This window comes from Anolis sagrei, chromosome 3 (genome assembly GCF_037176765.1).
Source record: "Anolis sagrei isolate rAnoSag1 chromosome 3, rAnoSag1.mat, whole genome shotgun sequence".
NCBI lineage: Eukaryota > Metazoa > Chordata > Lepidosauria > Squamata > Dactyloidae > Anolis > Anolis sagrei.
In genome coordinates this window covers 233303304-233328000 of record NC_090023.1, presented here as the reverse complement: position 1 = coordinate 233328000, position 24697 = coordinate 233303304, and the positions used below count along the sequence as shown (strand labels likewise).

General features: G+C 42.4%; 1 protein-coding gene across 3 annotated transcripts in view; it reads left to right on the top strand.

Annotated features, from left to right (window-relative positions):
- PAX3 (paired box 3) overlaps positions 1-24697 on the top strand; it is a 146935-nt gene that overhangs the window by 7476 nt on the left and 114762 nt on the right. The window contains exons 3-4 of one of the 3 annotated variants that reach the window (XM_060767898.2): positions 4227-4353; positions 7726-7860. In XM_060767898.2, coding sequence (XP_060623881.2) covers positions 4227-4353; positions 7726-7860 — 262 coding nt within the window. Of the gene's footprint in view, positions 1-4223; positions 4354-7725; positions 7861-24697 lie in introns of all 3 variants that reach the window. The other 2 variants (XM_060767899.2, XM_060767900.2) reach the window with 2 other exon arrangements.

Sequence of the window (24697 nt, the reverse complement as noted above, 5' to 3'; positions counted from 1 at the left end):
GTTGCTAATCCTCGGCTGCTATCTAGTAGACCTGTTCACCTGAGTTGCATCTCCACTGAAGAATGAATGAGGGTGCAGTTCGACACCACTTGAGCTGCCATGGCTCATGGCTTTGGGATCCTGGGGTTTGTAGTTTGGCGAGCGACTGCATTCATTCTACAGGGGAGAGGCATCCTTGGAGACTGTTTGAGTTGTGTTCACGAGTAACCTGGGGGGTTAGAAATCAACACTTTCTCCCCCTGCTTCACGCAAAAGAGTCAAGCTGGAAAAAGCGACCTCTTGTTGGACGCTATCTTCAGAATCCTCAATTATGTGTAATTTTTGGGCACCTTGAAGTTGTACTTGTGAGAAAGGCACTCCATAGACATGCTCCCACTTATAGAATCATAGAACTGGAAGAGACCTCATGGGCCATCCAGTAGTCCAACCCCTTGCCAAGAAGCAGGAATATTGCATTCAAAGCACCCCCGACAGATGACCATCCAGCCTCTATTTAAAAGCTTCCAAAGAAGGAGCCTCCACCCCACTTCTGGGCAGAGAGTTCCATTGCTGAACGGCTCTCACAGTCAGGAAGTTCTTCCTAATGTTCAGATGGAATCTCCTTTCTTGTAGTTTGAAACCATTGTTTCCAGTCCTAGTCTCCAGGGCAGCCGTTTAAGCCGTTCCTCATAGGGCTTGTTCTCCAGACCCTTGATCATTTTAGTAGTATATCCTGTCGCTTTTCTTCTCTCTTCCGCGTCTCTTTACTTTCATCTGCTGGACCCCCAACTTCACATAAGTGTATCCACACTGTAGAATTAATGCAGTTTGACACTACCTTAACTGCCACGTCTCAGTGTTGCTATTTGGGAGTTGCCATTTGACGAGGTCTTTCGCCTTCTCTATCCAAGAGTGCTGGCGTCTCAACAAACTACAGCTCCCAGGATCCCATAGCCTTGAGCCAAATTGTCAAACGGCATTAATTCTATAGTGTGGATGCATCCAGAGCCACTAAAACTAAAGGGAACTTAACTTTCCAAGCAAACAAGCTTTCGCCCAAAGGAATGGAAATCCGGACTTAATCTTTCAAGGAAAGATTCGGAAGTTGGGGCAAGACCATAATTTCTGTGATCCAAGTCCTTTTCAGGCTTGTTTTTTTTTTCCTCCCTATCCTGGCCACCAGATGAGCCAACGTTAATATTAAATGGATTTCCAGATCACAGTGGATCCCACTATTCTCTTACCTACTTCTATCGGTCAGTTTTAAGTGTGTAGGTGATAAATAAAATAGAAAATAGCCTATTATGTGGTCTTATATATTATGATCATAAGGAGCCTCCGGTGCCGGCAGGACTGAAGACCGACAGGTCGGAGGTTCGAATCTGGGGAGAGCGCGGATGAGCTCCCTCTGTCAGTTCCAGCTCCTCATGCGGGGACATGAGAGAAGCCTCCCACAAGGATGTCAAAACATCAAAACATCCGGGCGCCTCTTGGGCAACGTCCTTGCAGACGGCCAATTCTCTCATACCAGAAGTGACTTGCAGTTTCTCAAGTCGCTCCTGACACACACAAAAACTGTTCTGCTTTAAGCACTTATTTGAAAAGTCGCCTTCCTCGCAATTCAATGTGTTCTGTTCTTGTTTATTTGGAGCTCAGTGCCCCCCCCCCCTTCCTCTTTAACCTGTTACTCCTAAGCTACCCACAATGCTCCCTGTATATACGTTTCTGAATCGGGTTATTATGCAAAAATATTTCACTTTACATAAGAAAATACCGAACTGAACATATCTCTCGGTTATAAACGGGTGTTTAGGGTTGTTGTTTTAAAGCTCCCTCCCAAAATGCATTCCAACTTTGGAACAAATTGACCTTGGTTTTGATTTTCCTCCCCTCGTCGCATGTTTTCCAGCAAAATGAAGGCTAAACAATTTTGTATCACATCTCCGTTTAAGTCTAGAATTATTATTTTTTGGGGGGGGAGGGGGGTTCCTCAAGAAGAATGGAGGTGGTTGAGGATAGAGTTCCCACTTCATAATAAGGCTCTGACATTGTGTGAAGTTGTGTACATGTCGGCGTTGGTTTATAATTCCCTCTTTTATTTTCCGATATTTTTCCGTGGGTGCCTTTTCCTTGAGCGAAACTTTCCACGAACTTTGGAAAGTCCCTTTTGGCGCTTTGTCTTGCCTTTCAATGAATACGACCTCCCTTCCTCGGACTATTCCTTCTTCTGCCCACTTTTTCTTCGTTAGAATATTTATTTTTATTGTTTCGACTCTTCAAAACATGGCTTGGAAATGAGCCCCCTTTGTTTCAATGGCCCTCTATTGCCAAAATATTGCTTTAGACTGAAGCCGACGGGAGGCGGGCCAAGTGGCCTTCTTCTCAGAACTTCTCAGAACTTCTCAGAACTTTTCGGAGAGCCCCTTTGGATATTTATCACACAGAACAGGAGCTTCTCATTTATTTATTATTCATTTATTTGCGGTATTTATTTGCCTTTAAAAAAAAGAGAGGGAAAGGAACCAAGTCCCTATACAAAGGCCGGAAATATAAATAAATAAATAAATAAATGAATAACATAAACACCATTCTTAACTGTCACTGCTCAGTGCTATGGAATCATAGGAGCTGCAGTTTGACCAGATCTCGAGCCTGCTGGTATCTCACCAAACTACAACTCCCGAGTAAACTTTATTTATTCTTATTCATCTCCCTCAACGCCCCTCCATTCCATGGCAAGGCTTTTTGTTTTCCGGGAGAGAGAGTGGTCCTAATTTTTCAAAGCTCCTGCCCAGTCCTTGCCTCAGCTGTTTTGCGTCAAGCAGAGAGTCAGTCAGTCAGCCCAAGGGTCTCCTTGAAAAGCTGCTGAGAAGGGGGATTGGCGGGGAACGAGGCGGGAGGGTGGGCTGACTTTCAACAGCATCACTTCGACGCGGTCTCACTCCTAATGGGCACCAGATTGGGATTTTTCATCCCCTTCCTTCCTTCCCCGTCTCTTCTTCCTTCCTTTTTCATCTCTCCCTCCCTCTCTATCTTTTCTTCTTCCTTCCTTAACTTCCCTCCCCTCCCTTCTTCCTTCCTTCTTTCCTTCTTTCCTTCCTTCCTTCTTCTTTTCTTGTGGTATACATAGGATTGGCATGCATCATTTTAATATGTTTCAATCTCTAAATATTTAAATACATGCAATTTTATCTGTGTACGTAATTTAACTGTATTGTATCCCGATTCCATCTGTGAGGAGGGGCGGGTAACAAATAAAAATACGTTATTATTATTATTATTATTATTATTATTATTATTTCATTTCCACCTCTCACACCAGAAGCGACTTGAAGTTCCTCAAGTCGCTCCTGACACGAAAAAAAGTCCACCTCTACGCCTCATCTTTCTTCTTCTTTTCTTTCTTTCTTCCCTCCCTCTTCTCCTCATTTTCTTTTTCTCAATCTCCCTTTTCTATTTTTCTGCTTTCTCCTTCTCTTCTTTCTCGCTTTCTTTTTCTTCTTCCTCCTCGTCTCTCTCTTCTTATCCCTTCCTTCAATCATCCCCCTTTCCCTCCTTTCCTTCCTCCTTTTCGATTTCTTCTTCCTCCCCGTCTTCTTTCTTTCTTTCTTTCTTTCTTTTTATTTCTCTTGTTGTTCCTCCTTGGTTCTCTCTCAAACTCTTGTCCTTTTCTTCAATCGTCCCCCTTTCCCTACTTTCCTTCCCCCTTTTCCTCTATTTCTTCCTCCCCCTTTCTTTTTTTCTTTCTCTTGTTCCTCCTCTTTTTCTTCCCCCTTTTCCTCGTCTCTCTCAATCTCTTATCCCTTCCTTCAACCCTTCTCTTTTCCCTCCCTTCCTTCCTCCTTTCCTTTTTTTCCCTCCTTGTCCTTCTTTCCTTTCTCTTGTTCTTCCTCCTCGGCTCTCTCTCAGACTCTTGTCCCTTCCTTCCTTCGACCCTTCCCTTTGCCCTCCTTTCCTTTCTCCTTTTCCTCTATTTCTTCCTCCTCCTCGTCGTCTTCTTTCTTTCCTTTCTCTTTTCTTCCTCCTCGTCTCTCTCTCTCTCATTCTCTTATTCCTACCTTCGACCCTTCCTCCTTCTCCTCCTCGTCTTGTTCTCTTTTTCTTTCTCTTCCTTTTCTTCTTCCTTCTCCTCCTCCTCGTCACTCTCTCTCTCCTCCCTTCCTTCGATCCTTTGCGCTCTCTCTCTGTCCTCTCTTAACGAAATGTACAAACTGCTCTTCCTTTCTGGTCCCTTTCTACTAAAGCAGGTGACGACGCCGGATGTCGAGAAGAAGATCGAGGAGTACAAGCGGGAGAACGCGGGCATGTTCAGCTGGGAGATCCGAGACAAGTTGCTCAAGGACGGCGTCTGCGACCGAAACACCGTCCCTTCAGGTCAGACATCTCCCCTCCTACTCCCAAGCCTTGATATACTTCACCTCAAATTCAAAATCTATTCATTGGTGGCTAGATGGGGATTTGGGGGTGTTTTGGACTTCAACTCCCACCACTCCCAACAGCCTCAGGCCCCTTCCTTTCCCCGCTTAAGCGGCTGAGGGGGGAAAGGAAGGGTCCTGAGGCTGTTGGGAATGGTGGGAGTTGAAGTCCAAAACACTGGAGGGCCCAGGTTTTCCCGTGCCTGCTCTAGACTATACAAAACTTTCAACGATGGGAGAAAGAGCCTTGTTTCTAATTGTCTCTTCTCCGGTTACTTTTGAGCCTTTGCTCTCCTTCGGATTGTTCTCTTTCTTCTTCCTTTATTTATGTGCTTCCTTCCCTGGTCAAGACCCTGTAGAATTAATTAATGTAGAATGAATGTCGTTTGACAAACACAATGAGTGACATAGGAAGGATGGCAGTTAATGCTAGGGGATCCTGGGAGTTGTAGTTTGATAAGGCACCAGCACACTTTCAAGATCTTGTCCAATTACAGCTCCTATGGTTCCATAGCATTGAACTATAGCAGTAAGAAGTGCTGTCAGACTGCATTAATTCCCCCAGGGGAGGATGTGGACGCTTCAAGGACTAATTGGTGGTAGCTCCCCAAGGGAACTGGTTATACGCATGCGCATTCTCACTCCAGTAGCGGGTGGATTTACGCTCCCCAAGTTCCCATTTAGTCAGATCAGCAACCGGTGGAAATCTGGTATTTTAACTTGGGGGGCGGAGGGGAAGAGACTTTTTCAAAGAGGAAAGTTTTCTAGGAGATGGGAATGACATCTGGGGGAGGGAAGGAGGTTCGTGTCCAGATCCATTGAGACCCGTTCTAACATACACCGCATTATCTCCTCCAGTAAGGAAGTATCTGTACTGAACGGACTTCGGGCGGATCTACACCTTAGAATTCATGCAGTTTGACACCACTTGAACTGCCCAGGCTCAATGCTATGGAATTCTGGGATTTGTAGTTAGGGGAGGCACCAGAACTCTTTGGCAGAGAAGCCCAAAGTCCTTATAAAACGACAATTCCCATGATTCCATAGCAGTGAACCAAGTGGTGTCAAACTGCCTTAATTCTACAGTGTAGATGAATCCTGGGGGCCTTTCCACACAGCCCCAGGTAGAAAATCCCACAAAATCTGCTTTGACCTGGGTCATCTGAGTCCACACTCAGATAATGTGGGATTTCCTGCCTTGATATTCTGAGATATAGGGCCGTGTGGAAGGTCCCTTAGATAGCCAGAAGCCATCGGGAATTGTGATTTGGTGAGGCCTCAGCACTCTTTGGTAGAGAGGTATCAAGACCTTGTCAAAGGGCGGGAGGCTGTTAGGACTTGTGGGAGTTGAAGTCCAAAACACCTGGCGGGCCCAAGTTTGCCCATGCCTGATCTAGACTGTAACTTCCAACAATGGGAGAAAGAATCTTGTTTCTAATTTTCTTTTCCTCCTCCTCCTTCGGTTTCTTTTGAGCCTTTGCTATCAGTGGGGCAAAACCTTGTTTCTAAAATAATAGAAAAATAAAATAATAGTGGCCCAATGCATATTCTCAAAATGTTCTCCTTGGGATTGTTCTCTTTTCATTTCCACTTTAGTACAGATGCCCCACCAAAATAAAAGGCTTTTTCCTGTTGCAAAAGTAGGGACTTCATGGGGCCCTTCCACACAGTCATATCACCCAGACTATTAAGGCAGGAAATCCCACAATATCTGCTTTGAACTGTGTTATCTGAGACCACACTGCCATATAATTCGGCTCAAAGCAGAAAATGTGGGATTTCATTCAACTGTGTGAAGGGGCCTTTCTTGTTTCGAAGTCAAACCAAAGCCAGAATAGGTTGCAGAACTACAGTCAAAGAGCCCTTCCACACAGCCATATAACCCAGAATATCAAGACAAATAAGGCAGAAAATCCCCCAATATTGGCTTAGTTCAAAGTGTTATCTGAGTCCACGCTCAGATAATGTGGGATTTCCTGTTTTGATATTCTGGGATATAGGGCTGTGTGGAAAGGCCCTTAAGTGGCCCAAGATCCTGATCCAGCTTATTTGAAAGTTCAGTAGGGGCTTGGGTCCATTTCAGTGTTGACATCTTGTGACACCCGTGCCACCGTGATGCAGTTTGTCTCAAATAAAAGTATTCAGATGGATGTTGTTCAGATGATAGGTGCTGTAGGTAATATTTTAGTGGAAAACAATGACAACACCGCTTGCATGTTCCTTGTCTAAGGAAAACCCTGTGGATTTAACAAAGTCGCCATAAGTCTGCCAACGTGGCTACTCCTTAAAATATTTTCTAAATTGAGTAAACACATTGGAGAGGTACCAGCTTCTAAAACCGTTTGCTTAAAAAAGTATAGAACTGGATCCTCTCAATTCAACAGCTTATTATCTCTTCATGGTGTTTTTGAGGCCCTTCCACACAAGCTGAATACAATCCCACATTAACTGCTTTGAACCTGAATATATGGCCGTGTGGACTCAGATAACCCAGTTCAAAACAGATATTGTGGGATTTTCTGCTTTAATAGTCTGGGTTATATGGCTGTGTGGAAAGGCCCTGAGTCCACACTGCCATATAATCCAGTTCAAAACAGAAAATGTGGGATTTTATTCAGCTATGTGGAAGGGGCCTCATATAACCCAGTTCAAAGCAGATATTGTGGATTATCTGCCTTGATATTCTGGGTTATATGTCTATGTGGAACTGCTCTGAGTATTCAAGGTGCTTTCTAAATTTATTAGTCATATTTCAGTAAATAAATACATACTCAGTTTAAATGTGTGCTCCTATGTATTTACTTAGTTATGGTGTTGAAGGAGCTCTTTGACTTCAAGGAGCTTGGAAGCTGCTGCTTGGAAACCTCGGTCCCGACCTCCTCCTCCTCTTCTTCTCCTTCTCCTCCTTTCCCAAAAGATCAGGATGCAGTGGCAATACATATATTAAAGGACCCTCTTTCAAATCCTGAATAGTTGGTCTTACACCTGAAGCAAGAATACACACACACACACACACATACACATTCTCTTGCTTCAGGTGTAAGATTCCCACCATTCCTAAGAGCCCCAGGCCCTTAAGTGGCTGAGGGGGGAAAGGAAAGGGCCTGAAGCTCTTAGTAATGGTGGGAGTTGAAGTCCAAAACACCTGGAAGACCCAAGTTTTCCTATGGTAGAATCAGCCGGACTAAAAGCACCCCAGATTCCTTTAATGGGCCAAAGGATGGAAGGGATCGGGCCCGAGGCTTGTGGGGAAAGCCAAGGGAGATCCGTTGCCTCCCACCAGGCTGGCTCCCTCTGCTTCACGGCTGCCCTTTCCTCTCTCTTTCCTCAGTGAGTTCCATCAGCCGCATTTTGAGAAGCAAATTTGGGAAAGGAGAAGAAGAAGAAGCCGAGCTGGAGAGGAAGGAGGTGGAGGAGAGCGAGAAGAAGGCCAAGCACAGCATCGACGGCATCCTCAGCGAGAGAGGTAAGGCCAGCCGGCGCCTTCTGCTTCCATCTTCTCGAAGGGGTTTAATGGGGAAGAAGGGGATCTGGTTTGCCCTTTTTGGGAATCCTCGAAGTGGTGCCAATGTGGACATACCTGGGAAGGTGTCTGTTTGGGAAACGTGGGTAGAATGAATGCAGTTCAACTGCCTTGACTCTTGGGCTGAGAAGAAGGCTAAGAACGACAACTCCTCTCATTCCACAGCAATGAACCATGGCAGTTCAAGTGGTGTCCAACTGCATTCATTCTACAGCTTAGTTACTTTGCTCCTCTTCTTTAGGATCCTTCAGAAAGGAAATAAAGAAATAAAAAGGAACGAAATTATGAGACTTCTTTTTGGTGTGTCTGGTTTTACTCATTCTATGGTGGATCTTGGTTGGCTTTTGAGAAAGGACTCCAAACTTAGACATTTGAGAAAGCTGAGGTTACAAACATAATTATGTTGTGGAAGGCTTTCATGGCCGGAATCACTGGGTTGCTGTGCGTTTTTTGGGCTGTATGGCCATGTTCCAGAAGCACTCTCTCCTGACGTTTCGCCCACAACTATGTCAGGTATCCTCAGAAATTGAGGGGTCTGTTGGAAACTAAGTAAGTGAGGTTTATATACCTGTGGAATGTCCAGGGTGGGAGAAAGGACTCTTGTCTGTTGGAAGCACGTGTGAATGTTGCAATTTGCCACCTTGATTAGCATTTAATGACATTGCAGTTTCTAGCATTTAATGGCCTTGCAAGTTTCTTTCTCCCACCCTGGACATCCCACAAATACATAAATATTATATAATATAAAATATAATATATATATAAAATTATATAAATGTAAATAATATATTTGGGGTCCTTCCACATAGCCCTATATCCCAGAATATCAAGGCAGAACATCTCACAATATCTGCTTTGAACTGGATTATCTAAGTCCACACTCAGATAATGTGGGATTTTCTGCCTTGATATTCTGGGATACAGAGCTGTGTGAAAGGGCCCTTAGTTTCAAACAGACCCTCTCAACCTCTGAGGATGCCTGCCATATTTGTGGGCGAAACGTCAGGAGAGAATGCTTCTGGAACATGGCCCTATCGCCCGAAAAACGCACAGAAACCCAAAATCATTACCTTCTACTCCGCCTCTGTTGGAGATTTCAATGGAGGTTTTTGGTGGCTTCCACAGCCAGTGGAGAAGTTTCCTGATTTGGAGAAGTTGGATTAAATAGCCACGTTTCTTATATATCTGACTTATTATTTCTTACTAAACGTCCATCGTGAGTAAGATTCCTTGCCTAGTATTTATAAACAGACTTTTTGAAGAAAATTGTGATTTTAGGACTTTTCTGTAGCTGAGAGCAGACGAACTTTGCTTAGTGGTTGCTCTTTCTGGTGTGTAGAAGACCAAAGTTCTGTCTTGGGTGCATCTATTTTGCACAGTTAGGTCTCACTTTAAACTTACATAACTCCGGTCTAGGATTTGGGTATTGTAATTTGGGGGGTGATTGTTTTCTAGAGGGGTTTAATAACCCAAAGAAGCTCTTTAGCTGAGACTTCTGAGTCCCTACCAGCAAATCCAGGGAGTCTATGATATAAACCCATGACAGTAAGTGGGATCACACAGTTGACTCCAGTCTAGGGTTCTGGGGAGTGTAGTTTGGTGGGTGATTCTCTCCTAAAGGGGTCTATTAATCCAACGAAGCTCTTTAGCTGAGAATTCAGAGTCCCTACAAGCAGCAAATCCAGGGATTCCAGAATATAAACCCATGGTAGTTTAAGTTCCCACTACAGCCCCACATACTGCTACAATTGTGCAGTATGAATACGAGTTTAGACTACAGACATCCTTACAGAAGTGGGGAGCTCCGATGGGATCAGTAGGAGTTTCCTTCTGGAGCACAAATGGCCAGAAAGTGGGTCTTTCCAAGCAGGACCCGGTTTGCTGGGCGAGCCACCTGATGTACCAAAGGAAAGCAGGAGAATGTTTCTCGGTAATATAAAGTGGTGGCGTGGCCTCTTTTGTGCCTGTTGGACCACCTGGCCGGAGGAGGGGATGGGATGGCGACCCTGGAAGGCAGTGGTGGACCCCCTCATCCACGCCAAATGAAGCCATGGACTGGAAACAGGGCTGGCTCTTCCGGGAGATCCTGCTCTAGATCTCACCCAGAGTTCTGCGTACCTCATTTCAGTGGGGCTTGAAAAGCCATTAGATATGTCTATGTATGTGCGTGGGCAGTGGGCTGAAGCACTGAGCTTCTGAACTTGTTGACCAAAAGGTCGGAGGTTCGAATCCGGCGAGCTCCCGCTGTCAGCCCCAGCTTCTGCTAACCTAGCAGTTCGAAAACATGCAAATATGTGTAGATCAATAAGGGCGCTCCAGGCAGTCATGCCGGCCACATGACCTTGGAGGCGTCTACTGACAACGCCTGCTCTTCGGCTTAGAACTGGAGATGAGCACCAACCCCCAGAGTCGGACACGACTGGATTTAATGTCAGAGGGAAACCTTTACCTTTACTGTGTCTTAAAATGTGCGAGATCTAGCTCCTTTTATATATGCCAGCACATACAAACATACACATCCACATATAAAGCGTTTTCAAGACCTGAAACGAGTAAGGCAAAACTCAAGGTGAGATCCGGGCTCAATTTCCGGGAGTTGGGGGTACTCAAAAATTTTAGGCTGAAGTAGTTTTCCTTTACTGAAAACAGTGGACACCGAAATCACATTGTTATTCCCGACTAGAGTAAAAATCATTGGATGAATTGAATTTACAGCATTCAATGGTTAATGCAGTGGGTCTGTTCGAGGACTGTAGCTGAGCAAAGTGAAGGCATAATCTCCCTTTAAGAATTCTCCCTCCAATGAATATTTCTCCACTTCCCACATTTCCAACATTGAGTGAGAGGTGACAATCCTTAGCACGTAAAATTCTCAGATTAGCTGTAACTTCATTCCCTTGACTGTTTTGTTGTTGTTGAGGGACTTCAAATCATTTTATGGTGGGTTGTTTTGGTCTTGGCCTTCTTCTGAGGTTGAGAGAGTGTGGCCTGTGAGGTGAGGTTTTAACCCTGGTCCCCATTGGGCTGTAGCCCAGGGTTCAGATCACTCACTCCACCGCTTCTTTCCCTGTTCATTTTCCTTGGGATGTATAAACATGATTTCTAAACCGAAGTTTGAATGTACAGAAATGCTAGAAATTCGGGGACTAAAGGAAAAATTGTTGCGACTAACCAACAGGATTTTGAGTCAAGATCCGTTGTGTAATTTTTGTGTGTGGCAAACTTGGTTTCTATGATTCCTTGCTGCTGTTCTAGGATTTTCTATTTATTTATATTTCATTTTACCTCGGTAAAAATTGATTCAGAGGAGGATCTTTGCCTTCCTCGAAGTTGGAAAACAGGTGGCTTCTGTATCAGTTCACTCACCATTGAAACCAACATGCCATCCTAACGCTGTTCTAGGATTCCTAGATCTCCAGGGACACTTTTTATCAGTCCTTTAGAGTGGTAACTTGTTGAAAGGAAGCCTCGTTGACTCTGAAAAATCTACCAGGCCACGAAGGTTTTCTTCACCTCATTCCATCTTTGAACACAGTGCAAAGTGATCCAATTGACTCATCACACTAGAGAAAAAATCCACTTAAAATCCGATTTCTGCCTCCTGCAGAACTCTGGGATTTTTACTTTAACAGCCTCACTAAGCTACAAACCCCAGAATTCTGCAAGCGACACAAACCGGATTTTAAATTGATTTTTTCCCCTCTATTGTGATGAAGTGTAGCTCTGTTTGCCTGCTTCTGTGTAGAACGAAAAGGGAAGAAGTATCTTCAGTGGAAGAGTCTTATTTTACCTTGAGATTTGCTGGCCTTTTGTCACTGCATATACAGGCGATTATACTAGAGAATGAATCCACTTTAAATCCGGTTTCTGCCTACTGTAGAATTCTGGGGTTTGTAGTTTAGTTGAGGAGCCCTCGGTGGCGCAGTGAGTTAAACCTTTGTGCCGGCAGGACTGAAGACCAACAGGTCAGAGGTTCGAATGGGGGGGGGGGGGGGAGAGAGCAGGGATGAGCTCCCTTTGTCAGCTCCAGCTCCCCATGTGGGGACATGAGAGAAGTCTCCCACAAGGATGGTAAGACATCAAAACATCTGGGAATCCCCTGGTCAACGTCCTTGCAGACGGCCAATTTTCTCTCACCAGAAGCGACTTGCAGTTTCTCAAGTCAAGGTCAATTTTCTCACAAGTCAAGTCGCTTCTGACACTGATAAAAAGTTTAGTGAGGCTGTTAAAGGCTCCTCCTTAAACTCCAAACTCCAGGATTCTGCAGGAGGCAGCAACCGGATTTAAAGTAGATCCATTCTCTAGTGTGAGGAGGTCCTAAGTATATTGTAAGATAAGGTTTAAAGAGTCTTTCTCTTAGATTAATCTATGTAGGGTGGAATAGAAAGCTATACTCAAAGCTAGACCCAAAGTTTGCTCTCTGGTCTTCTCGCCAAGACGGGTTGATGCTTGTGGCAAAAGGATGGGTTAACTGGGGATGGAGGATGGCATACATTACGTACCCACGTTGCTGGGAGTAATCTGGAATTAAATTGGCGATACTACTGATGCGACTTGCATGATTTGCTCTATAGCCTGCTGGAAGTCAGTAGGACTTCCCTCTTCCTTCTGCGTTTGGGAACCCACCAATTTAACGAAATGGTTGGATTTCGCTGCTGTTATGAAGTGACTGCGATTTATGGCCATCCCATGAATGAGAAGCCTCCAATTCTCCAGTATCCGGACTTGTAGATTCAGGGCCAGTGTCTTCCTTTATTGCAGAGTTTCTCAAACTGTTCTCCTCCGGAAGTTTTGGACTTCAACTTCCACAATTCCTAACCTGGCTGGGATTTCTGGGAGCCAAAGTCCAAAAACACCTGGAGGTGCACAATTTGAGAAACACTGCTTCATTCGGTCTATCCATCTGAAATGCGGTCTTCTACTTTACAAGCTCATCACACTAGAGAAAAAATCAACCTAAAATCCAGTTTCTGCCTCCTGCAGAATTCTGGGGTTTGTAGTTTAGGAAGGAGCCTCAAACAGCCTCACTATACTACAGACTCCAGAATTCTGCAGGAGGCAAAAACCGGATTTTAAGTTGAATTTTTTCTCTAGTGTGATGAATAGTATTTTCTGATGAAGCTAGTTCTCATTATATGGCCCAAATAGGGCAGTCTCAGTTTAGTCATCTTATCTTCTAGGGAAAGTTTAGGCTTCATTTCCTATTTATTTCTCCTTTATTTATTTACTCGCGTTGCTGTGGCCCAGTCTGGTGATCTGGAAAATAAAGTAACGAGAAAGTGTTGGTTTCTAATATATGTAATTTTTTTATGCTTGTGGGTAAACAGAATTTCTTGCTGTTTCTTTGTCAGTGTTGATGTGGATATTGTCTGGTTTGCCTACTCTGGAACAGGCAACATATAATTGTCCTTCTTTTGGCGCCCCTTTAAAATCTATGATGCTATATCTCTCTCTGTGTGAATCATATCTATCTATCTATCTATATCGATGGCTGGATGGCTCTTTGTCAGGAGGACTTTGATTACGTTTTCTTGCCCTGGTGAAGGGAGGTGGACTGGATGGCCTTAAGTATTTTCTGTTGGTCATGGGGGTTCTGTGTGGGAAGTTTGTCCCAATTCTGTCAGAATGCTCTTTGACTGTAGGTGAACTATAAATCCCAGTAACTACAACTCCCAAATGTGAATGTCTATTTTCCCCAAACTCCATCTGTGTTCATATAAGGGCATATGGGATATTTGTGCCAAGTTTGGGCCAGATCAATCATTGTTTGAGTCCACAGTGCTCTCTGGATGTAGGCGAACTACAACTCCCAAATTCAAGGTCAATGCCCACCAAACCCTTGTGGTGTTTTCTGTTGGTCATGGGAGTCCTGTGTGCCACGTTTGGTTCAATTCCATCATTGGTGGAGTTCAGAATGCTCTTTGATTGTAGGTTTACTATTAATCCCAGCAACTACAACTTCCAAAATTAATTTTTTTGAGTGATGGTAACTCCTTAGTTTAGTAGTTGTCTTGTGGCCAAATTTGGCAGCAATTCGTCTAGTGCTTTTTTGAGTTAATCCCACAAACGAACATTATATTTTTATTTATATAAGATTAAGTAATTCCAACCATACTTTCCCCGGCAGTAATAAGGCCCCACTGAACATGAGGGGGTGGGTTTCTGAGTCACCAGGCACCAGAAACCTTGAGGATTTCATGGTCCTTTCCTTTCCGAGTTTAGCATCCTGGCCGAGGAGAGTGTGTTGTGGTTTTTTTTTGGGGGGGGGGGTAGTGTCAGGAGCGACTTGAGAAACTGCAAGTCGCTTCTGGTGTGAGAGAATTGGCCGTCTGCAAGGACCTTGCCCAGAGGACCGCCAGGATGTTTTTACCATCCTGGTGGGAGGCTTCTCGGATGTCCCCGCACGGGGAGCTGGAGCTAACAGAGGGAGCTCATCTGCACTCTCCCCGGATTTGAACCTGCGATCTCTCTGTCTTCAGTCCTGCCGACATAAGGGTTTAACCCACTGTGCCACGGCGTGTAGTGAGTAAACTAAGGGGAGATCCGGAGATCCGCACTACACATGGAGAGCATCGGATAGACAGTATGGTCAACCCAGTCAATTGGGCATCAGCCACAATGGATTGCGTAGCCTGAGCTCTCCTCCAAAATGCCTGGTAGGGTCCCGTGTATTTTCTTGGAGTCCAAGTAGAGTCAGGAGAGAAACATAATGATAACACCCAAGGTGAGTTTGTATTTGCTTCACAACAACGCTCAGAGATCATCACAGCAACAAGTTCAATGGGTTGTTGTAGGTTGTTCGGGCTGTATGGCCACGTTCTCTATGGCAGGCATCCTCAGGGGTAAGGAGCCCCCGGTGGTGCAGTGGGTTAAACCCCTGTGCCGGCAGGACTGACGATTGACAGGTCGCAGGTTCGAATCTGGGGAGAGCGCAGATGAGCTCCCTCTGTCAGCTCCAGCTCCTCATGTGGGGACATGAGAGAAGCCTCCTACAAGGATGATAAAAACATCAAAAACATCCGGGCATCCCCTGGGCAACGTCCTTGCAGACGGCCAATTCTCTCACACCAGAAGCGACTTGCAGTTTCTCAAGTCGCTTCTGACACGACAAAAAAAATCCTCAGGGGTTGTTCAATGGATTGCGTAGCTTGAGCTCTCCTCCAAAACTTTCCTCTCTCGTTGAGATTTGAAATATTACCCTGCAAATCTTGACAAAAAAAAGAGAGATAAAACACTAAATCCAGGACTTGATGCCTCCTGCCCCAAGCGCCTTTCCTTCACTTTCCTTTCTTCTTCCCAAATTTTCACCCTTTGGCCGCATTTTCCACCCTATCCTTCTGTTTTATTGCCAGGAGAAGTTCGCAATCTGGGCGAAAGCGGCTCCCAGTGGGATTGTGTGTGTGTGTGTGTCTCGGGGGATGGCGAGGAGGCTTGTGGTGTGAACTCTTTGTGAAAGGCGAGCTGCTCAATCGTGTGGCCCGAGCTGTTGAGTCCCATTTCTTCTGTGTCCTCAAACCAGGGCGCTGTTTTGGGTTAGTGAAGCTGAAGGCATTAAATAGAAAGGGAGGGCGGAGGGCGGGGAAGGGAGTCCTGCCCTTTTCCCCCAAGGGCTTCGGGCTTCCAGTCAAGCCAAGTACCCTCTCTCTCAAAGGAAAACAGAAAGAAAGACAGCTTCTGGCCGGTTGGAGGCTTGCATTTTGTATGGATTTGTCTAACATTTACATGGAAGTAAAGTTTAGAGCAGGCATGGGCAAAAAAGTTTGCCCATGTCTGGTTTAGAGACATCCAATCAATGGTCTGTGTCAAAGCATTATGACACAGAGCTTCCAGCTTGATTCTTGACATATTTAGCGGTGAGGAATCTATTTGTATTGCCATGCTGTGTCTGTTTACTCCGACCTTAGTTTTCTTGAATTACCTGCAAAGTGTGTGGAGGTTTGCTCCTTGAAGGAAGAGAAAGAAAATGTTCATAAAAGTCTTGGAAATGCTTGAAAGTAGACAGAAAGTTCAGAAATAGCCTAAGATTATGAGGCAGAAGGCCATTTCAGGCCTCCTCTCTGTGTTTTCATGAAGCAAGGCAGTTCTGCTTCAAAGAGATGTATAATTTCTTTATTTCTTTATTTACTATATATACCACCCTTCTCAGCCCTCAGGCGACTCAGGGCGGTTTACAGAGGCAAGGATTCAATGCCCGAGAACACAATAAAACATTTAAAACATTAATACATAGTAAAAAACCATAACAAGAGTAATAAAAACATAAGCCAATTTGCATCTTCAAATAAAAAAAAACATTATCCATCTCGTGGTCCAGTCGTTCCAAGTTCCTATGTCTTTTACATTGCATTTTCAAACATTTGCTCGAACAGCCAGGTCTTGACTCTTTTCCGGAATGTTAAGAGGGAGGGGGCTGATCTAATGTCTCTAGGAAGGGTGTTCCATAGCCAAGGGGCCACCACTGAGAAGGCCCTGTCTCTCGTCCCCACCAAATGTATTTGTGACACAGGCGGATAATAAGAATTCAGGTCTCATTGAAATTAATAGGAGCCCTCTGAGGCACAATGGGTTAGGGAGAGTGCAGATGAGCTCCCTCTTTTAGTTCCTGCTTCCCATGTGGGGACATGAGAGAAGCCTCCCACAAGGATGGTAAAACATCAAAACATCTGGCTGTTTCCTTCGCAAGGTCCTTGCAGATGGCCAATTCTCTCACACCAGAAGCAACTTGCAGTTTCTCAAGTTGCTCCTGACACACACACAACATTTGAAATTAATGGCACTTACCTCCTGAGATCTTGGGTTTTGCTCAGAGTTCTTTTTAAACCTTTGGAGCACTTCACTACTATTTTTTCAATCCTTGGGTACATTAGGACACGTGGCATTGTGGTGTAAATGATTAATGCTTTCATTGGAGCAAGTTTTGGGGGAAAATACTAATTTATGTATTGTCAAAGCCTTAACAAAATCTGGTTACCAGTATTAAAAAACTCTAAAATCATAACAGTAAATAAAGAACAACACTAAAAAATGGGAAATTCCAGACAAGAAACAATTAGGGCCAGCTAATTACCTCCCAACAGAGGATTTCCCCAGGCAGGAAGAAGCCAGACCTTGAAACTGTCAGGCTAATCAAGGTGGACAATTGAAACATTCACACCTACCTCAAGCAGGCAAAACTTCTTTCTCCCACCCTGGATATTCCACAGATATATAAACCCCATTTTCCTACTTTCCAACAGACCTCACAACTTCTGAGGATGCCTGCCATAGATGCGGGTGAAACATCAGGAGAGAATGCTTCTGGAACAAGGCCATACAGCCTGGAAAACTCACAACAACCCAATACTAATCTATGTTGCAGTTGTCACCTGTTATCACGGGAGGACCTGCAGTCACATCTCATTAGATTATTGGCCTGTTATGGATACTTAGATTCGTTTTTTCAAGACCTTGTAGTTGAGTTGGTGGAAAGAGTTTTGCCCAGAGTGACTTGATGAGATTTCCCCAACACTATGGCACCATCCCTCCTCCTCCTCCTCTCCTCCTCCTCCTCCTCCTTTGCCCTGCGTATCTAGTATAGGCCCTGGAAAACAGGAGACAAAAGTACCAAATGAGCTGGTCAAACATTTGTACAACTTTTCCAGCTTTTACAAAGGAGGCCTTCTATACACAATCTACACTTGGAGATGAACTTGGAAAACAAAGAGGGGAGAGTCCATTGAAACTCACACTTTAGCTTTGGCCAGACAAAGGTTCAGCTAGCAGCAGCTTGATGTGGACAAAAGAAGGCAACCTTTTTATAATTCAAGGAGAAAAGAAGAGAAAACAGGCCCCACAATAGGCCCAGAAAAGACATTATGGGCTTGCAATGAGGGATGAATTATTCAGGGAGCACCAATAGCTGATGCTCGGAGGAGTTTTATGGACTCTCCACCGTGGAAAAAGTGGCTATTTTCACCTACAAAATGTTTCTAGCCTTTCTAGACGGCTAGAGATGCCGACAGCCATTCAGGAGAGACAACTGAAACCATTCTTTAAGACTATAGTATCCCTCTGCATTGTAAAAGGGAAAAAAGGCAGAAGAGGGAGGGGAGAAACACCCTCAAGCCTACAAGGGATTTAAGAAGAGCTGGATCTTCACAGTGTTTCAATGTATATAAGAATGGAACAGATTTTTCATGGAAAAACAAACAATGCTTTTAGTTCATTTTTTTTAAAGTCAGGTTGATCCTTGATATTTTTTGCACCAGATATCTTTTGCAGTAAAAAAATCCACTTTGTGGAATACAATCTTTGCTATGGAAGAAAATATGTTGGAGAAAGAAATGTCTTCTGTTTTGGGGTTTGATCCAAAGCTTTCAAACTAGAAATGGCAGCACTTGCCTTTGTAATACTTTGTTTCCATTGCACCTTGATCTCAAATATATTAATTCCAGTGTTCATTAATATGGACCTGTTAGATGCCTCTGTACTGTTTAGCCAAGTATCAGGTTGCTGTACTTTGGTGCCAGGTTGATGTTTGTAGCAGACCTCAGGAATGCTGGAAGTACCTTTCTTTTACTTAATAATAATAATAATAATAATAATAATAATAATAATAATAATAATCTTTATATCCTTCCACCATTTCCCAAAAGGGACTTGGGGCAGCTTACAAGACACTACAAGCAGAGTATATAACATAAATGGTACAGGAGTATAAAAACAATATCATATAAAAGTTATAAAAACAACCACTATTAACACATAAAATAAAAAACACAGTTTAAAATGCATACCATCTATAGTTAAAACTAGCTGACTTCAAATCACAACTGAAGTGCCAAAGTTTCAACCTCATACGGGCCCATTTCAGCCTACTTGAGGCCAAAAGCCTGCTTAAAAATCCATGTTCCTTCCATCAATATATATTTGAAATCTTTTGTCAACATTCAGGATGAACACACAATATTGGGGCACATATTTAGTTTGAATTAGATCAGTAGCTTCAGTAAAGGAAACTACTGGAAGTTTTGCTATCTCCTTTATAAAAAAAATCAACAAAATAAATAGCTATTCTTATCTGGACAAAGCATAGCTTCTGGTGTGAAAGAATTGGCCATCTGCAAGGACGTTGCCCAGGGGATACTCGGATTTTTTTTAATGTTTTACCATCCTTATGGGAGGCTTCTCTCATGTCCCTGCATGGGGAGCTGGAGTTAACAAAGGGAGCTCATCTGCACTCTCACTGGATTTGAACCTCCAACCTACTTCACTGCACTTCACTTTATTTCTTAATTAGTCACTCTCCACCAAGGTGCTCCAAGCTACTTACAATCTAGAATAGCATTTACACAATATAAAAACATTCAACATAAAAACATTCAACAGTGACTATATGGCAAATTAGATCTGATTACTTAAATGCACAACCAAACAGCCAAACAACCTGTCAGTCTTCCTGCTGGTACAAGGGTTAAACCCATTGCACCACCAGAAGCAATGGTCCTGACATGAAAAAAAATCTGAACAAAGCACAGTTTTTGCTGTTGTTTCACCTCCTTGAAATATAGTTTCAATTCTTGTACTCAAAAGAGCTACAGCAAGCAAGCCTGAGCGAAAATGGAAGATTATCCTGCAGTCTTTTTTGTTATTTAATATCAATATCTATTTCTGAATGTTTAAGACCTACAGTGAATTATGTTGAGTGTATTGTACTTTGAACCTCTTTCAAACAATGCCAGCAAACTAAACACACTCATTTAGTTGTGTTGTTGAGTTGAGGGCTATTACCAGGTAACCATGCACAGCATTTGCAGGTAATTTTCTCCTTGGAATTTCTCTGATAAGGAAACTTCATGATAGGGATTTTTCATAGCTTTTGCTGAATTTACTGATGAAATCTGTTGGTTTTTAGGTGATGTGGCTTCTCATTAAAAATAGTTATATAAGTCGATATTATATTGCATATTATAAAAATATAATGGAACCCACCAGGAACTATGTGAAGAATGGTAGAATGCAACAACAATAAATATGTACATTCCTTCAAAATGTGTTTTTAAAAAATGAGTAATTCAGTAAATAAAACTGTAGAATTTAAGTTTATGGGTGAATCTTCTACTTTGTTTGCTTACTTGTCTTGGATCAAAGTAAGGTGGAATTACTGCAATGAGAAAATGCAACTGAAAGGGACACGAGGCTATTCCAAAAATACACAGCGACTATGCATCTGCTTTTCATGCAGATTGTATTTTTTTCCATCCCATTCTGTTCAGTCCCTATTTCTAGTTTCTCCTTGATCTTACGCAGTCTGAAAGAGCTTTATTCAGTTCTGTTGGAACAGTTTTTAAGTTTGCATTCCTATATATGTTTGAGCAGACTCTAATACATTCGAATATTCTTGCATAAGACTACCCTGCAAAGTTATTTTGTCAGATGCTTTTTTCACATTACTTAGTTCATAAAAGTGGACAAAAGTAAAATTAATTATAAGGGAAGATGAAGGTATTTTAGCATGAGTACATGAATTCAAGGTGACTTATAAACAATTCTGACATGGAAATAATCAACTGTGTTTAGTAGAACTAACTTTTTACTTGATTGAACTAAGATTCAGAATGGGATCTATGATCAGAACAAAAGAGGACAGAAAGAAGGGATGGTTCATGAGGTCTCTTCCAACTCTATGATTCTATGAATATGCAAACCTATTAACTAATAGCTACTGCAAGCCCATTTGCAAAGAGCAAGTTTCATTGAATACACTGGGACTTCTTCTGAGTAGACAGGTGTAGAAGTGTCATTAGATTAGATTGGCTTCCTCCCTTCCTCCCTTCCGAAAAAGAGTAAAAACCTTTTGAACAAGAATAGGTAATTATGAAATAGGAAGAATGAACATGGAATGGCTGGACGGTACTGCTGGATAATGATTTTAACAGGATGACATCAATGATTATGTTTTAAAATGGTTGATATATGCTTTTTAAATGTTGAGTTGAATTTTTTAAACTGTATTTTTACGAATGTATGGCACTAAAATTGCTATTTTTGTGAGCCGCCTTGAGTTGCCACAAGGGTGAGAAAGGCGGGCTACAAATGCCGTAAATAAATAATTAAATAAATGGAATAGTTATTTTAAATCTCACCATCAATACTGCTTTATTTATTAAGAATAACACTGGTTAATCTTTGCTTTCAACCTTAGTTCTAGAGTATACAAATTTCTAGGAGACAAAAACTGTATTTCCCAAGATGGCAATCTTTCCGTTTTGACAATGAAATGAGTGAAAGCCCGCCGAAGTTTCCAAAACAATAATGGTTGTCTCGTATTCTTGCTTGAGTTGGTTTTGGAATGTACTCAAAAGTCATATTTCCTGTTACGGTATTAAAATATATGTGTGCCTAGAAAGGTTGCACTGCATTATGTTACAGCAACAAAAATAAGATTTTAATTTCTTCAGACTAATGTTAATGATTGTGAAAATGATAAATGAAATAATGATTTCTAGTGGGGTTTAAATTTCTCATTACTTTGCAGTATATTTTCCCTGATGGTTATAGCTTTTGGCTGAGTAACAAGGGTTGGATTGGCATCTTGGCTTCAAATTAGTTTGTTTAATATACTGGTTTAGGACAGGTGATGTCAAATGTTTTTTCATCCTGTTGGGCTAATGAAATGGATGATAAGATCTGTAGCTCATCCTGAGTTAAACAGAAGTCTTTTTAACTTCACTTTAGGACTTTGCATCAATATATGGCTTTTCTGCATCCACTGAGAAGAGGCAAATGCTATAAAGCTGGTAGAAGAATGTCCTATTGCTTAGGTATCTAGTATGTGAGTCATCCACACTAGTGATAGGACCATATATTACATCAAATTTGTAAGCGGTAATAATTAATAACAGGCTATATCCTACTCTGCTGTTGTGAGAAAATTCAAGACACTGATTGTTACCAATGATCTGATTATTCCTATTGAGTTGTAACCCTTGATATTCTCTGGGGAATGGTTAGGTGGAAGGACCCACTTCAGTGGTCCACTCTACTGCTAAGCTTTCAAACAAAGCTCACACAAACTTATTTGCTACCTGATACAAAAGAGAAGACGCCTGCTCCTGTTTTCAGAAGCTGATTGGCCTGGCCATCATATCAAACTTCAACAATTGTTGGAACAGCACCAGCAGGGTAATTTTGGGGGTGCAGGACATCAGTGTGGCACACACTTTATATCATCAGACATCTAAAGTGGCCACCTCATTCATTTTTTTATGACAAGACAAACCCTGGCTTTAAATACTACAGACTGATGGCTGCAGTGTATGAAGGAAGCCAATGCCAGGACAGGAAATAAATTGTTTCAATCTATTTTAAAAAGGACTGCAAAGTGTCCCATAGATTTTATTAAGACTGAATGTAACAGGAAGATATTACCATAAATTTGGTACTGCTGATGCATGCGTTGCCCTGTCTCTGTCATGTTTTGTCAACATATACATTTTAAATAAACTGAAAACTTGAAAACAGAGATTTCCTTTGCTCACAACTTTAAAAAGCCACCAGTTCTCTAAAAATGTCTCTCAATAATTTCTTCCTGTTCAGGAAATGCACAAAACAATCAGTGGTGCCAAGTTTACTTATTGCAAGTAACTAAAGAGAATGATGCAAGACTCAATTTCCTGGCTATGATACCTGGGGCTGATGCGTGCTGCAGTCCAACAATTTCCAAAGCTCTACACAGATTGTCTACTCCTGGCATATTACAATCTATTTGTGCTACTGTATAGCATATATTGTATATATCCCTTGGTGTACATGGATATTTTTTGGCAAGTGCCCTCTCTAGCATTTGCTGTCTAAAGGCCAGTTCTGCCTTTAAATTTTATTGACATATTGTGGGATAAACCACAAAGAAATGATTATGTAACTGCAGGTTCCACATATCAGGACTGAAAGTTGAATAGAAATCTTTTGTGTGGACTGGAGGTACCCTATAGTGGTATGTGATGTTGTGGCACATAGTAACATGTTTGGTGATTGATGATTTAGCCATTATATTTGGTATTATAATATTTGGTATTTTGTGGTTCTCCCTTCTGTCTGTTACCAGAATTGTGAGAGACTTTTTCTATCAGATATTATGGCTCTGGTCAAAGGGAATAGGTTGAAATCTCTGTAGGCCTTCTCCCTGACCCAGGGGCTGGGGAGAGACACTGCTGTTGCTCTTATGGTTGCATTGGGTGACTCCTCCTGCTTAGTTTTGCGCTTGAATGGCACTCTCTGTTCTTTGGCCCAGTGGAATTGGCCTGCAGGCATGGCCACAATGAATTGTTCCCCAGTCATGTGCGCTATTCCAAAGAGCCCTACTCATCCCAACCCTCTACCCTTGGCTTCAGTGAGAGAGCAATTCAAGCTGGAGCAGACTTAAATTGCCTCCTTTCTTTTTCTCTTACTTTCATCTTGGCCAAGCCTCCCCTCCCCTCTCTATTTTCTTTTTTTGCCCCAGGCTCACATTAGTGCAATTTCTTCAGCCACCTCTATCTTGTGTGTGTATGAGTGTCTGAGAGAGTGTGATGGAGCAGAGTCCGGGGAGTGGGGGATGACTTGCGAAAAGAAAGATGTGAGCACAAAAGCCCTGCTCAATGACCAAAAAGCTGAAGCCGCTTCTTTCCAGCTGGGCAATGCCTTTCCTGTTTGTGAGTTTTGGGAAACATTTTTGCTTTGTACTCTAATAGAATTAGAGGACAGATGCTGACTGTAAATGGGACACGCGACTACCGGCCTCTAGCTTAAATATTTTGAAGCAACGTTACAATTACTGGCTTGATCCACCAACTTTGAAGTGGTTGCGCATGATCTAAGGGGAATCTTCGGGCAAGAAGAATGACCAGAACTTTAAGGTTTTAGTTGCTAGGCAGAGGTTTCTGAAAGGTTTTTTTTAACGTTTATTAAAGGACAGAAAGATTTTGCAATGGGAAATTTGGAATCAGACTACTAAAAGTTATTACACATTTCATTATGGTTGAGTATCATTAGGAACTGGCACTTTTAATGCAGGAATAAAAGAAAAGCATAACACTGGAAGTGGAAGATTTTTGTTGCCAATATGGCTTTTCTAATGGGAAAACCAATATTAAGTGAACAATGTATTGTGCCATATATTTTCCAAATAAGTAGAAGAAAGGGTGGCTCATCTACAGAGTACAAAGGACACAGTCTTTATTGGTAAAGGCCCTGCACTTTGGAATTAGCTCCTCCACTTGTGTTGAGGTGGTTATGCACTTGCATTCAAATCTTTGGGAAATCTTTGAGTGCCCACATATCTGAATGGGGGCCTGCTGGTTTCGTTTTTAACATATATATTTATGCTCACTAACATATGGAGAGAAGGAGGATTAGATAATGAGAGATTACTACTGGGCCCTGGTTGAGAACTATTTCATATTTGGACTCTTGTAGTCCATGCCAGCTGTAGATGGCAGTTTTAAAATAATGTGAATGTTTGTTTAGATTTTATGTTATTATATAATTTTGTTTGACTATGTGTAGTTTAATTTATTGATGTTAGGTTTAATTTACTGATGTTAGACTTTAATTTGATGTTATGTTTCAATGTTATTTTTGTATGTGGGATTTCGCTGGGATTTTATGTCTGTGTTTGTTTGTTTTACAAAAGCACTGAATGTTTGCCATTGTTATGTTGGAATCTGCCCTGAGTCCCTTTGGGGAGACTCAGGGAATATAAATAAAGTTATTATTATTATTGTTATTATTTGATATTTTCATACTTCTTTTATCTTATATA